The sequence below is a fragment of the Arabidopsis thaliana genome (genome assembly GCF_000001735.4).
Source record: "Arabidopsis thaliana chromosome 1 sequence".
In the NCBI taxonomy this organism is placed as follows: Eukaryota; Viridiplantae; Streptophyta; class Magnoliopsida; order Brassicales; family Brassicaceae; genus Arabidopsis; species Arabidopsis thaliana.
The window spans coordinates 12,440,180-12,455,217 of record NC_003070.9 but is presented as its reverse complement, the minus strand read 5'-3'; the positions used below and the strand labels follow the sequence as shown (position 1 = coordinate 12,455,217).

At 35.5% G+C, this 15,038-nt stretch overlaps 4 protein-coding genes across 10 annotated transcripts; 1 reads left to right on the top strand and 3 right to left on the bottom strand.

Moving 5' to 3' along the window:
* Positions 1–675: 675 nt before the first annotated feature.
* On the bottom strand, positions 676–3,813 carry NAC017 (NAC domain containing protein 17). The gene is made up of 4 exons (NM_103142.4): positions 3,303–3,813; positions 2,586–3,151; positions 1,911–2,463; positions 676–1,671 (listed from the first exon to the last, which is right to left on the bottom strand). The coding sequence occupies exons 1-4, from the start codon at positions 3,487–3,489 to the stop codon at positions 1,304–1,306; spliced, it is 1,674 nt and encodes a 557-aa protein (NP_564440.1). The 5' UTR covers positions 3,490–3,813; the 3' UTR covers positions 676–1,303.
* A 117-nt stretch (positions 3,814–3,930) lies between these two features.
* NAC016 (NAC domain containing protein 16) lies at positions 3,931–6,675 on the bottom strand (the record flags this gene model as incomplete). 4 transcript variants are annotated; one of them, NM_103141.4, is made up of 5 exons in its annotated part: positions 3,931–4,456; positions 4,679–5,249; positions 5,356–5,655; positions 5,732–6,009; positions 6,306–6,675. In NM_103141.4, 5 exons carry the CDS (start codon positions 6,490–6,492, stop codon positions 4,098–4,100), a joined length of 1,695 nt encoding a protein of 564 aa, NP_564439.1. In that variant the 3' UTR covers positions 3,931–4,097. The 4 variants fall into 4 exon arrangements, with proteins under 4 accessions (NP_564439.1, NP_001077648.1, NP_001322919.1 ...); NM_001084179.1 differs by having other exon boundaries at positions 6,270–6,492; NM_001333090.1 differs by having other exon boundaries at positions 3,931–5,249; positions 6,270–6,492.
* A 1,778-nt stretch (positions 6,676–8,453) lies between these two features.
* Positions 8,454–11,671, top strand: ARF13 (AUXIN RESPONSE FACTOR 13; the record flags this gene model as incomplete). 3 transcript variants are annotated; one of them, NM_001036062.1, is made up of 14 exons in its annotated part: positions 8,454–8,496; positions 8,591–8,709; positions 8,782–8,877; positions 8,990–9,046; positions 9,157–9,300; positions 9,382–9,466; positions 9,535–9,631; positions 9,706–9,870; positions 10,058–10,093; positions 10,174–10,246; positions 10,338–10,476; positions 10,568–11,009; positions 11,228–11,415; positions 11,499–11,671. In NM_001036062.1, 12 exons carry the CDS (start codon positions 8,454–8,456, stop codon positions 10,951–10,953), a joined length of 1,440 nt encoding a protein of 479 aa, NP_001031139.1. The 3 variants fall into 3 exon arrangements, with proteins under 3 accessions (NP_001031139.1, NP_174679.3, NP_001154393.1); NM_103140.3 differs by having other exon boundaries at positions 9,980–10,093; NM_001160921.1 differs by having other exon boundaries at positions 10,568–10,824; positions 11,499–11,640.
* Positions 11,672–11,849: 178 nt separating this feature from the next.
* On the bottom strand, positions 11,850–13,974 carry AT1G34160 (Tetratricopeptide repeat (TPR)-like superfamily protein). Of its 2 annotated transcripts, NM_001333088.1 has the most exons (3): positions 13,644–13,974; positions 12,390–13,537; positions 11,850–12,302 (listed from the first exon to the last, which is right to left on the bottom strand). In NM_001333088.1, the coding sequence occupies exons 1-3, from the start codon at positions 13,788–13,790 to the stop codon at positions 11,993–11,995; spliced, it is 1,605 nt and encodes a 534-aa protein (NP_001322370.1). In that variant the 5' UTR covers positions 13,791–13,974; the 3' UTR covers positions 11,850–11,992. The 2 variants fall into 2 exon arrangements, with proteins under 2 accessions (NP_001322370.1, NP_174678.2); NM_103139.3 differs by having other exon boundaries at positions 12,390–13,974.
* Positions 13,975–15,038: the final 1,064 nt, after the last annotated feature.

Sequence of the window (15,038 nt, the reverse complement as noted above, 5' to 3'; positions counted from 1 at the left end):
ATTATAAAAATTAATAAAAATTATAAAAATCAAAAATTTAATCCCAAATAAATAATGATTCACTAAAAAAATATTTAAATAATTAATTTAATGAACATAAACTGAGTGTGATATATTCGAAGGTGACAATAGAAGTGTGGCAGAGTGTGTCAATGGCAAAGCCCGAAGTTTTGAGTTACACAACTTGATAAGGGAGATTCAATACTGGCAGAAGAAATTTTTCGAAGCCGAAGTCACATGGGTGCCTAGAACGTGTAATAAAGTTGCTGATTGTTTAGTGAAGACTCCATTCCCAAATAATACTTCTTTTTCTCTTTTCTCTTTGGTTCCATTTTTTATTGTATAATTCATCCATGAGGATTACACTTCATCACTATAATAAAGCCTAAAGTTTGAAGTTAAAAAAAACAAAAAAAAAACTGATAAAACTTACATAAAAAGTGTTAAATTATTAATATATATGTATGTAATTATCTATATATATATATATATATATGTTTTGTGTATAATAGATCGAAACAGATATCCACTTATTTAAATTTTAGTATTAGTTATTTGTTTCACTTTTAACAAATTTTTTATTTTTTAATTTGCTTTGTAAAACTATAGATATCCCGATTTTTCGAATTGAATCGAACCAAATAACGGATCCGATCGAATCAAACTAATATTTTGCCCAGCCATACGACTTATATTGTAGTCGGCAACTAGTAACTTCATTAAAGAATGGCGGCGCAACCGCCTCAGCGATCAATAACAGAGGACGGGTGATAGATAAAGGTTTAAGCTTTCTCTTGGAAGCTGCCATGAGTAGAACAGAGGAAACTTCGGTTGGTTGCGTCGTCGGTATCTGCTCTCTAGTTTCTCAAGCTTGCAGATTCCTACGGATCATACTCTCTTTCCTCAGTGGCAACAGTTCCACAAATCGGGATAACAATCACCGTCAACACGACACAGATCACCGGAGCTCAGCCTAAAGTATCTACAACTTCAACAGAGATGAATACACGAGTTTGCTTCACGATTCACAGTACCTCTTCAAGATCATGCTTTGATGAAACCAAAACCAGACAGTCTACTTTGTGAATATTGAAACCCAGAAGATATGCAGAAAAAAAAACAAGGACAATCGAGAAGGAAAAGAAACTCCTTTATCACGAATTATTGTACTTTACTCTTTCAAACTCTGTACATATTCAAAGTTTCATATATTATAGATAGGTCAATAATCCCATGAACACTAATGTGGATCATGGTTTCTTCTTCTAACTTACCAGTAGTTAAGAGTTCAAGAGAACCACCACTAGTCTTTCAAGAGAAGACTTCTACCTGAGACTCGAACTGTGGCTACCAACACCCAGAAGATGGCACACAAAGCACCCACGATTGATAATAGAAGAAAACCTCTGTTTCTAATACCCTTCTTTGCTATGGTAGTACTCACTGGCGTTCCATTAGCCTTTCCATTGAACCTCATACGGCTGAAGCTAGACATACGTACAAAGGTTCGGTTAAGGGGACCCTCACACGCAGAGGCTGGCGTTGAAGGTATTGAGTCCATTAATGCCCACAAAGCCGATGAGAACTGGCTTGTTGTTCCACCACCATTTTGGATTTCATGGCCTTGGGCATTCACACTCATAGTAGGATTGGTGGAATCAGGCATCACACCTAAGCAAATGAGGATTATTCACAATGTATCAGTGGAAAGGCTTAGGCTTAAATTCTTACGTTTTAAGAGATTAACAAGGGGGTTTGATAATCGAGGAATAACAACAGCCCCAGTATCATATATATACATGTCTTGGTTTAAGTCAAAGACAAACGCAGAAAAGAAAATCGTGCATAGTGGAAATAGCTTAGCAGACATCAAAAGGTGAATGCTCCAAGACAAGCATGAGTCTAAGTACCTGATGAGGGTGAAGCAAATGCTCCAGAAAAGGATTGTTGTTGATCAAATAGAATGGCCTGATCATCCTCGAACCAAATATCGCTAGTGATTTGATTGAGAGTTGTACTAGGATCCATGATGTTGTTCAGCTGGTTCTCGGGAGTCTGGTCCTGGAACTGTTGATAAAGGAGTTGCTGTTTTTGGTCTGATGTGTAGTTAGCAGAATCACTCAGAGAAGACAGATTTGCAGAAGTTCCCTGATCAATAGGTTCCATATCCAAAGACATGGAAACGTCATGGAACAATTGGTCAAACTCATTAAAATCGTCGAATTCACCATGGTTCGAGAACTGTGCGGCTTTCTCAGTTGAAGAAGCTCCGAATTCAGGGATCAGAAGAAGATCATCCATTTCAATGAAATCTTCCTTCTCAAACACCAGAGGAGCTGAGGTGACCTCAGCGGTCTCTAATGAGTCAAAACTTGAGGGCCTGTTGTATTGCTGACCGTTTGGCAAGAACTCTCTAGCAGAATTATTCACCAACGTACTCTGCAGCTCTTCTTCACTATTCACCTGCAAGTACAATCATCAAATTAGTGAGCAAATCACAAGGAAAAAAACATGTGCAATAAGGCCTAATCCAATAGATAGATATTAAAACCATCTTTCCTCATTTAAAGAGAGAACTAACTGACCTGAGGAATACATCTTTGAGGAACACCAGGTGCATTAGGGATTCCATTGAGAAGCTCATCGATATCCTCTAACTGAAGAATAACAGGATTAAAAAGTCTCCTCTCATCCACACGACGAGCATCCTCATAACGAACCACAGGTTGCTCTGGCACAGCTACAGCAATAGCATTCACATCTTCATTATCATCATCAACCCATTCCTCTTCTTGAAACGGAGCACCATACTGTTCACCATTCTTAGGACCAGCCCCACTTTTCTTGAACAACTTATAAAGAGCATAGTACTCCTGAGGGTTCTTACATCTCCCTAGTTCATCTTCATCCATCGTATACTCATGCATCACCCAATCAGTCCGCTCACCACTAGGAGCCCGGCCTCTATAGAAAACAAGAGTCTTTTTAAGTCCCACCGATCTAGAATTATACTCAATGACTCGATCCTTCCCTGTAGCCTTCCAATACCCATTTTCAGTTCCTCTATTAGACCTAGCTGCGTTTGGATACTTCCTACTCCTTGGAGTGAAATAGAACCACTGTCTATCTCCCGTCTTCAACATTGATTGACCTGTATCAATCGAAATACACAAAATGAAATCAGTTCCAGTATAATGATAACGAATTTGATGTAGTCATCAACAACCAAAACTATATGATCAAGAAACAATACAAATCTAAACAAAGCTTAAGCTAATTTGTAAACGAGAGACGAAATTTACCAGGCAATTCCTCAGGATCCATTTTGTAAACATCAACAACACCGATAACATTAACTCTAAGCCTCTTCCTACAAATCTTCCTCTTCAAATAATACATCACAAGCTCTTCATCAGTTGGATGAAATCGAAACCCTGGAGCACTAAATTTGCCTCCTTTGAAACACGAATCGGGTGAAGAATCCGCCATCTACGTAACAAATCAAAACCGATCCCTCAAAAAAAATTTGAAAATCCCCAGCGACGAAAAAAAACTGATCGGGTCAACGAGGGAGAAAAATCTCTCTCTCAGAAAAACTCAGATCTCTTCTCTCTTCGTCACTCAAGATCCAGAAGAGAAGATGAATCAAACCTACATGACAGTGAGACCAACCGCCGGGAATCTGAACGAATTGATACACCTAGGGTTTGATCGGCGAGAGAGAGAGATAACGAAAATGGAAATTAACGAGAAATGAGACTTTGTGTAGATTGAGGTGATTTTTTGGTTGGCTATTTGATGGTCTCAGCTTTTTCTGCTACTTAGTTTGTGAGAACCTACTGGGCTCGAAATATACTAGCTCAGGCCCATTAATTCGACAGGCCCATTATTGTTATTTTTTTCCAACATTCTTGTCTGACACGACAGAGGTTCAAAAATTCTGCTTAATATGATAAGTGCAAGCAAAATTTCAAAGCCATCAGAGAATCCAGGAAAAAAGAAATCTTTTGTTAAGAATTAAACTCTTTCAAACTCTATACATAATCAAAGATGTGGATCAGGCTAACTTATGCTGAATCAAGATTCAAGAGTCTAGGTCACGACAAGAGAGGTCTTCCCATAACTCCAACGGTGGCTTTGAACACCCAGAAGATAGCACACAAAGCACCCATAATTGATAACAGAAGAAAACCTCTGTTACTGATACGCTTCTTTGCTACAGTGACTTTTCTACTAGTCACTGACGTTCCATTGAACCTGATGCGGCTGAAGCTAGACATACGCACAAAGGTCTGGTTAAGAGGACCCTCACAGGCAGAGGCTGGTGTTGATGGTATTGATTCCAATAATTCCCACAGAGCTGATGAGAACTGGCTCCTTGTTCCACCACCATTTTGTCCTTCCTTGTATTGGGGATTTACACTCATAGTGGGATTCATAGACTCAGGCATCACACCTAAGTAAGTTGGTATTCACAAAGTATCAGTAAAAAAGGCCCTAGGTTATTATGTTTCAAGATCTTAACAAGAGGGTTTGATATCAACAAAAAGAAAACAGAGTATAATATATACATGTCTTGGTTAAATTCAAAAACTAATGCTTCGTGGGAAATATAACTTGGCAGACAACATAAGGGAATGCTCTGAGATGAGGGTGAGTTTAAAGACTTTTTAAGTACCTGTTGACTGTGAAGTGAATGCTCCAGAAGAAGATTGTGGTGGTTGAACATAGAGAGCAGCCTGATCATCTTTAAACCACATATTGTCAGTGAACTGATTAAGAGTGGTACTAGGATGCATGTAGTTATTAAGCTGGTTCTCAGGTGTCTGGTACTGGAACTGTTCATAAAGTAATTGCTGTCTTTGGCCTGATGTGTTATTAGTAAAATTACTCAGACAAGACAGATCTGTAGAAGTTCCCTGAAAAACAGATATGTCATTGAACAATTGGTCGTATTCATTAACATCACCAAATTCACCATGGTTCAAGAACTCTGTGGATTTCTCTGTTGAAGAAGCACCGAGCTCAGGGATCAGAAGATCATTCATTTCAATGTACTCCTCCTTCTCATTATCTAGAAGAGGTGCCATACCAGAGGTAGCCTCAAATGAATTCAAATGGGACTGAAAACTCGAGTCCCTGTTGTATAGCTGGCCATTTGGCAAGAACATTCCATTCGTCCGAGGGTCAATATACTCTCCAGAAGAATTATTCAGCAATGTGCTCTGTATCACTTCTGCACTATTACCCTGCAAATACAAGTATCTATTTAGTGAAGGAAGCACAACAGAATAACCAAAGGACCCAAAAAAGAAAGAAAGCATAAGCCAATATGTTATTAGAGAAGAAACTAACCTGTGGAACACCAACAAACTCATCAAACTGTCTTTGGTTAACCCCGGGTGCATCTGGGATTTCATTGAGAAGCTTCTCAATATCCTCTAACTGAAGTTTGACAGGATTGCAAAATTTAGTATCATCCACACAAGGACCATTCTCATAACGGACCACGGGATAATCCGGTACAGCGACACTATCTGCATCTTCACTATCACTATCAACCCATTCTTCTTCTTGGAACGGAGCACCATACTGTTCACCATTCTTAGGACCAGCCCCACTCTTCTTATAAAGCTTATAAAGAGCATAATACTCCTGAAGGTAAGACAGATTAGTTAAACTACAAATAAATCAAAAAGAGAAACAGATGAGTTTTGGCTATAATACTAACCTTAGCGTTCTTACATCTCCCTAGCTCTTCTTCATCCATAGTGTACTCATGCATCACCCAGTCAGTTCTCTCACCATTAGGAGCACGACCTCTATAGAAAACAAGAGTCTTCTTGAGTCCAACAGATCTTGAATTGTACTCAATGACTCGATCCTTTCCTGTCGCCTTCCAATAACCAGTTGCAGTACCTCTACTTGACCTAGCTGCGTTAGGATACTTCCTATTCCTTGGAGTGAAAAAGAACCACTGTCTATCTCCCGTCTTCAACATCGATAGACCTGTTACATTCACCGTGTTAGAAAACCAATTCCAACATAAATTTGATACTTGCATAACAAATAAACAAATTGGAAACCTAAACATTGTGAAAATGAAATCATATGAGCATAAATGAGGATCGATACGAATTAAATAGTGAATAAAGACGTTTCCTTGTCATATACTCAACAAATCATCAACAACCAAAACTTTTCCTTGTCATATACTCAACTACATCATTAATAACCTAAACTAATTGATCACGATACGTAGAGAAAACATGAATCAAAATCGATAAGAAGGTGTTGAAAATTACCAGGCAATTCAGAAGGATCGACTTTGTAAACATCAACGACACCAATGGCATTGACTCGAAGTTTTTTACAACAGATCTTCCTCTTAAGATAATAAACCACAAGCTCTTCATCAGTAGGGTGAAATCGAAAACCTGGAGCACTAAACTTACCAGCTTTGAAACACGAATCACGAGAAGAATCAACCATCTCGATCGGGGTCAACGAGAAGTAAACCCTTTGAAACAGAACACACAACCTAAAACCCTCTTTCTCTCTTCGCCTCTTAGTGGAGACAACAAGATCAAACTTACATAACAGTGGAAGAAATTCTAGGGTTTTTTGATCGGCGGTAGATAGATTTTGGATAGAGTCAAAAAAATGATTTTGTTTGTGATTATATGTGTCAGCTTTTTTCTGACTAACGAAGTTTCCGAGAATCTTACTGGGCTTTTGGAATTACACGCCCAAAGGGGCCAAACTGATAAATTTTAATATTCGTTAATTTGTTGTTGTTACAAAGGAACTAAATGTTGAATCCACCACTCACTACTATTTTTCAAACTTACAATAAAATAATCGTATAAAATCAAATAAAATAAATTTTGTAGAGTAAAAACTTGTACAATATAAATTTGTAGCATCAATTCACTTCAATAAATTTTATGTGACTGATTACATTTTGTAAGATAACATAATTTACTATTACATTATTCATAATAACTTAATAATATTTGATATATTAGTTAGTATTTGATAAAGGTATTGAAAGTATATAAATAGTGCTTAGAAGTTATGAAAGTCTTAATATTATTGTAGAAAGTAACATATTTTTCATTATAAGATTTTTTTTTTTTTTTTTACAATTGTTAATATATTTTCCAACCGAAAAAATTAAAAAATCCCATAATAGAGTGCAATTCTTGCAGCTCCCATGAAGAGAGTGAATAATCCAAAGACGGGAAGAGTAAGCTTTGAAGACGAGATAGCTATATAGGACCGAATATCGGCAAACGATCTATTCGATTAATGGAATGAACAACCTATGCATATAGAACTTTATTCTTATTCTAAACAAAAACTAGGAGACAAACAAAAAAGGACAAAAATTACAAGACATCTAAACCTAAATGTGGCAAAAACATATGGATTTATTTAGTTATGAAGACTCACAAATCTATAAGATCAAGGATGAGAAAAAAGAAAAATCGACATGTGAATCAACGTTCTCTATGCAGTTGTAGAAGATGTTTTAATTTTCACCTCTTGTCATGTGGAAAATTCTCGAAAAATCCATGAAGAACTCGTTCAATTCTCCAGAGAGCTTTTGTGAGGGATTCTGATCACTGGTAAACAACATTAGAGAAGGATTCATCCCAAAATGAGGAGTTATTCGACAACTAGTAATAAGCATCCAAGCAAACACGCTAAAAAAAAATTAATCTTAATTACAAACAATGGAAAACAAAAAGAGAAATAAACAACATCGTCGAAATCAAAAGATTCTGGACACTAAGAACTAATTAAAACAATAGAGAAATTATCAGATTAAGCCAAAAAGATAGTAGCATGAACAAAGATAGAATATATATAGTTATAGATATATATTAATTCAATAGAATCAATATTTACGAGGTTTCCACTTTCCATCTAATCGAGTCAAAATTAATAATAACCTATAACCCTAATTACTTTTTGTAAAACTCATTAAACAACTGTTGGGCTTCTTTGACCGTGGAGTTTTAGTAGGTTCTTAATTTCCCAAAATACATTAATTTCTTGCGTGTAATATGGTAGCTTTATTATGTATATCTTTTGGTGACTTAATAAGGTCTTAATTCTCTATAAATACATGCTTATTGTATACATCAACTACACATCAAATTAAAAAATTACTCTGTGATTGGTAGCCGGATCTAGAGAAAAATAGTCTGCCTGGTATTTTAATCCCTAATTTAAATTTTTTCACTCAAATCATATACGATTTTTAAAATAGTTTAATAGTTTGTAGTAATTTCTTCTCATTTGTGATGGAAAGATATAATTTTCTATTACAAAAATTACTTTTTATCTTTTATCCTGTCAATAAGTGTACTCTTAACAAAAAAAAAGATTTTGATGATTTTCTTGCTTTATGATTCACAGAATATCGATCTTTGCAATAAGAGCTCATGGAAAATAATGGAGAAATGAATGCACAGCCTGAATTATCAGGCATAAGTAAAGATTTTTTTTTATATATATTTTGTCTGAACTTATTTTATATATTAAATATGAAACAACCATATATTTTGTTTCGTTTTACTAGTTGATATAACCAAGACTTATATGTATGAGAAATTATGGAACATATGTGCTGGACCTTTGTGTGTTCTTCCGAAACCTGGAGAAAAAGTTTATTACTTTCCTCAAGGGCACATCGAGCTCGTGAGTCTATATATATTTCTTTTGTTTTGCTTCTCGATTTGGTTTTTGAAACATTTTGATGGCACTTTTCAGATTGAGAATTCTACAAGAGATGAATTGGATCATATCAGGCCAATTTTTGATCTTCCATCTAAGCTTCGATGTCGTGTTGTGGCTATTGATCGTAAGGTATGTCTTTAAATGTTCAAGAGTTAACACATAAGTTACAATTTATTATTTTGCATGCTTTATTTCACTGTAGAAAGATCTAATTTTGTTGCTTGCTTTATGTTTATTATAGGTAGACAAAAATACAGATGAAGTCTATGCTCAGATTTCGTTAATGCCTGATACAACAGTGAGTGACCGCAACAATGCTAACTTCAAAATTAATTCTAATGTTTCTCAATTGTTTCAAATTTTCTTCAATTTTCACTTAACTAATTTTTTTAAATTGTAAATCTTTAGGAAGTTATGACCCATAATACTACTATGGATACTCGAAGACCAATAGTTTATTTTTTTAGTAAAATTTTAACGGCGTCTGACGTCAGTTTAAGTGGTGGATTAATTATTCCCAAACAATATGCCATTGAGTGTTTTCCTCCGCTGGTAATTCTGCTTAGTTTATCTATTGAATAAACTCGAATTTGAGTTTCAGTATTACATTTTCTATTCGATTTGTTTCTCTAGGATATGTCCCAACCAATATCCACACAAAATCTTGTTGCAAAGGATCTCTATGGTCAAGAATGGAGTTTCAAACATGTCTTTAGAGGTATTTAATATTTTTCTTCACCCGATAATATTGTAATTAGTAACTATGGATCTTCTTTTTGCATGTAGGTACACCGCAGAGACATATGTTTACTAGCGGCGGCGGCTGGAGCGTATTTGCAACAACAAAAAGATTGATTGTTGGGGATATATTTGTACTCCTTAGGTATGTTTTTGTCTTTTTACATCTCTTCTCTTTTTTTGGATATTAGAATTTAAACTATTTTCTTGTTTTTTCAGAGGAGAGAATGGGGAGTTACGATTTGGTATTAGGCGAGCAAAGCATCAACAAGGCCACATACCTTCATCAGTAATATCAGCAAATTGTATGCAACATGGAGTAATAGCTTCAGTAGTGAATGCTTTTAAAACCAAATGCATGTTCAATGTGGTTTATAAGCCAAGGTGATTCAGAATAGTACTTAATTTACATTTTACAGTCTGCCAATATATCATGATATTAGCTTCTTCAACCAAATGTATGTTTACATTTTGTTTTTTCATATAATATTAGTTCAAGTCAATTTGTTATAAGCTATGACAAATTTGTTGATGCAATGAACAATAATTACATTGTTGGTTCGAGATTTAGGATGCAGTTTGAGGGTAAGGATTTTTCTGAAAAAAGGTAAAAAATTTAATCAAAACTTTTTTTCTCTATTTCCAAAATTTGTTATTTGCATAACACATTTTGTTTTATTTACTAAGATACGATGGGACGATTATTGGTGTAAATGACATGTCTCCTCATTGGAAGGATTCAGAATGGCGAAGCCTAAAAGTAATATAATCTTCATACTTTCATGACATCTTTCAAAATACATTTTTGAGTGTAATAAATAACATATGACTAATCAACTATGTTTTTGTAGGTGCAATGGGACGAGCTTTCACCATTTCTAAGACCTAATCAGGTTTCACCTTGGGACATCGAGCATCTAATTCCTTCGTCAGATATCTCTCAATCAAGTTTGAAAAAGAAAAAACATTGGCTTCAATTGAATGAAATTGGTAAAAGGAAACATGCTTATAATCATTGGTTTGATAAGTTTATGCTTCCTCATGAAAATATCTTTCTCATTCTAGATATTTTCATATATAGGTGCAACATTATCGAATCTTTGGACATGCCAAGAAATTGGACAACGGAGCATGAATTCTCCTATAAGTGTTCCTGAGTTTAGTTATCCCAATGCAATTGAAGATTCAAAGTTTCTTTCTGGTTTGCTACTGAATCACTCACTCCTAGCCATACCTAATGAAAACTATAACAGCGACCAAATGATTCAACCAAGGAAAGAAGATATAACAACTGAAGCAACCACTAGTTGCCTCTTGTTTGGAGTTGATCTGACCAAAGTATCAAAGAGCAAAGATTCCATCTGTCCAATTGAATCATGCAAAAAATCAGAAATTTCAAAACTCAAAAATCAAAAAGCAACCACTAGTTGCCTCAAGATAAAAAGTTTGACCAAACCCAACCTCTGAGATCACCAAAAGAGGTCCAAAGCACGGAATTCAATTTTACTAGAAGTCGTATTAAAGTAAGCATAAAATCATTATATCTGTAACATATGACTTTTTTTTTAAAATGTGAAACTAGTGCATTCAAGCAAGCATTCGCCGAAAAAAATATATTTTAAGAAATTTTGATAAGAAACATACATATTAGGTAACTTAGTATTTTTAGATATCAAATATATATTTGATAAGAAAATTTCGTAAAGCTTTCACATGATTTTGATGTGGTATGTTCTAACAGGTTCATATGCAAGGTGTAGCCATAAGTAGAGCTGTGGATTTAACTGCTATGCATGGATACAATCAGCTGATACAAAAACTGGAAGAACTCTTTGATCTCAAAGACGAGTTACGAACTCGCAATCAATGGGAAATAGTTTTTACAAACAATGAAGGAGCTGAGATGCTTGTCGGGGATGATCCATGGCCGTATGTTTTCTTTCTCTTTCTATATATTGAAACCCATGTTAAAATATTGAGAAAATGTCATTTTGAAAATTGTGTGCATCCAGTGAGTTCTGCAATATGGCGAAAAGAATATTCATATGCTCAAAAGAGGAGATAAAGAAAATGAAGTTGAAGAACAAATTCTTTCAACCTGAATCAAAAGCTTTAACATCTTCAGACGTACCACCAAACGTCACAGATAACTAACCTTTCTTATAAAGATAAGAGAGCTGAAAATTGGAAGAGAGGGTTTTGTTTTAAAATTTCGTAAGCAAAAAAAAAAACAGTTTTTTGTTCCGTGATGTAGTAAAGGGTAAGAGAATGAACCCATGTTTTTATGTTGTTTTTGTCGACAGTGATGTTGTTTGAGTCTGTAATATTTATGTCTTCATCGTTTCTAAATGAAAAATTGTCCTTGTTATCGTCGTATTATCTGCTTATCGTTGCTACTACTAATGATTTGAGTATATACATCTTACTCTAACTATTGTAGTGTACTTAAAAAAAGAGAAATCTTTGAAATACATTTTAAAATTGCCACCCTCTTAATTTTGTAACGTTACCAAAAATCTCTGCAAGAGCAAGAACCATCTTTGAACCTATGAAACCGAACTCGATCCCTAACAATGATCTCTCTCTTATAAATCTTAGAAATATGTTTGAAAACAACGTGACAGTCCCCACAAATTCTCAGGTTGTTTATAACTCTCACCGGACTCTCCTCGTCCGCACCATCCATCATCATCAGTCCGTAGGCCACCGCCAATTTCTCGCTGTGATAGCACAAAGCGTTCTCTTTCTCTTCCTCTCCTATGTCGTGCAACACAAGTCCTGTCTGCGCCACGTAACCATCCTCTCTTATCTTGAACCTATCCTCATCAACCAAAATAACAAGAAAGCAGTAAATCAAAAGCATTAAAATTCACCAATCTCAGCTCTTAGAACTTGTTCTGTACCTGATCTCATCGATCTTCTCATAAATCTCTCTCCACTGTTCATGGCTCTTGTCACTGTTGTAGAATTCATGAATCGTTCCTTTGGCTTCTATGTAGCTAAGACCTGGAATTTTCTTCACTTGTTTGCTTTCCATATCATCTCTCACTCGTCCTACATCTTTCCACCGTCCCTGCGCAGCATAAACATTCGATAGCAACACAAAATCACCATCATTGTTAACTCCCATTTCCTTTATTTCCCTAGAAGCAATCTCAGCCATTTCAACATCACTATAAATCTCCGAAGCTCCAAGAAGGCTCTGCCACAAAACAGGATCCGGAATCATCGACATTGAACATATGATATCGTGAGCTTCTCTCAACCTTCCTGCACGGCTTAACAGATCAACCACACAACCATAGTGCTTCATGTTACGCTCAACGCCCTTACAAGCCATATTATTGAATACAGACAAACCATACTCCACTAACCCCGCATGTCTACACGCAGTTAAAGCAGCTAAGTACGAGACATCATCAGGCTTAATACCATTATCCTCCAACTTGTCAAAAATCTCCAACGCTCTATGTGCTTCTCCATGCACTGCAAACCCTGTAATCATAGTGTTCCATGTAACAACACTCTTCTTACCAGTGAATTGTTCAAACACTTGATAAGCTTTATCAACAAACCCGCATTTCGAATACATATCAATAGCCGCGTTACTAACAATCACATTATCGTTACTGTATCCATGGAAGATATTTTCACCTTCCTTAACATCACCCAAATGAGAACAAGCTCCTAAAGCAGCAACAACAGTTACTTCACTTCTTCTAATTCCTTCCGTTTCCATTCTCTTATACAACTCCATCGCCTCACTCGCTCGATTACCAGACACTAACCCCGCGATCAACGCGTTCCACGACGCAACATCTCTCACAGGCATTTCATCGAACAACTTATACGCACTAATTAAATCTCCGTTTTTAGAGTAAGCATCAAGCAACGTAGTACAAAGAAGCGAATCAGCGGATAATCCCCGACGGTTAATCTGACAATGAAGTTGATCCATAGCGGAAGAACAAAGCGCACGTGCACAAGCTTTAAGAGTAAAAGAACAAGTCAAAGCATCGACTCTACATATAGCCGACGATGACGAAGATTGCTGCAACATGGAACGATACCATGAAAACGCAAGTGAAGGATGAGAACTTCCGGCGAATCCGCGGATGATTGCGTTCCAATCATTGGTTAAAGGTTTAGGGATGTACCGGAAAATTTGTACGGCGAAGGAAAGGTCTCCGAATGGTGAGATTGCGCAGCGTTCGAGAAGACGAGAACGGAGAAAGGAAGATTGGAAATGGCCGGCGGTGAGGAAGTGAGATTGGAGTTGTTTGATTTGGGAGAAGCTGACGCATTTTTGTATCATCGTCTCCATGTAAACACGAGCCATTCCATTGACGGGGCTGCACCAAATTAAACCGGGCTCACGAATCAGTTGGTATAAGGGATTGCTTGATCGGTTTTGTTTTTTTTTAAACCGAAATCAAACCAAAAATGAATCAGTTTTCATGGCCATTCATGTTTCTTAACATTCTTGACAACACATATTTAACGTTAAGGGAAATTTTTCACTGGTCATATAAATCACACCTAATTTACCTTTATAGTTTATTATCAATTTACTAGAACAACCATAATGGAAGTGTGGGCTTAGACGTAAGTTCCCAACAGTATTGACTATTGATCAACTGACCCCAATGGAATTTTTAAAAATAGCTTAACTTTTTATTAAAAATATTAAATTGACCCATCCCAAAAAGATAATCGACCCATGTACTATTTTTAAGTTACAAGATTACAAGTGAAAGTCTAATTAATATTTATAGTGTTCTTAATACTTATACATAATATTTTAAAATTTATTTTAAGTAAGTATACCATAATTAGGTCCATTAATATGAATTTAACCTAATATATTTACATTTATTTTTAGTTAGTCTAACACTGATTTAGCTTCTTTCTATGTTCCAGATTAGTTTATATCATGTACTTATATATTAATTTTTGAATATAAAAATTTATTAACTAATTTGAATCTAATATTCACGAGTTGTATGATGATTTAGTTTTAACTATGATGGATAGTTATTCTGGTTCCACTACTGTGTTTCGGTCGCAACAAATTTTAACTGAAGAAATATCATGAGTGAACTCATTGAATTTTGTGTATAAGTCACGCTCGTCAACACTCGAATAAAGATCTCCTACATATAGTGTAAGCTTTTCAAATTCGTTCTCTGAAGTTCACATAGTTGAAAATAGGTCTTCATTCTCTAATAACTTTTATTCGGTGAGAGCAAAATAATTCTATTGTTGTACTATATATATGGTCTTGAAGTCATATAAAAAGTTAGTTCCTTACTAGGATTAGGTTTTTATATTTTCTACTAGGACTATATTAATAATTTCCAAAATCAAACAGAAAAAGAGTTAAAGATAAGCTTTAACTATTACGATAAGCATAAAGAGATAATAAAGGTTATCTTACTATCACACTCAGTGCCAGTTTAAGTACAAGGGCGGATAGTGCAATCGTTCTATATTTGAGCACATTTTTTTTTGTATATATAAAGAGAGTTCAAATTTTGAAAATCCCTTAAATT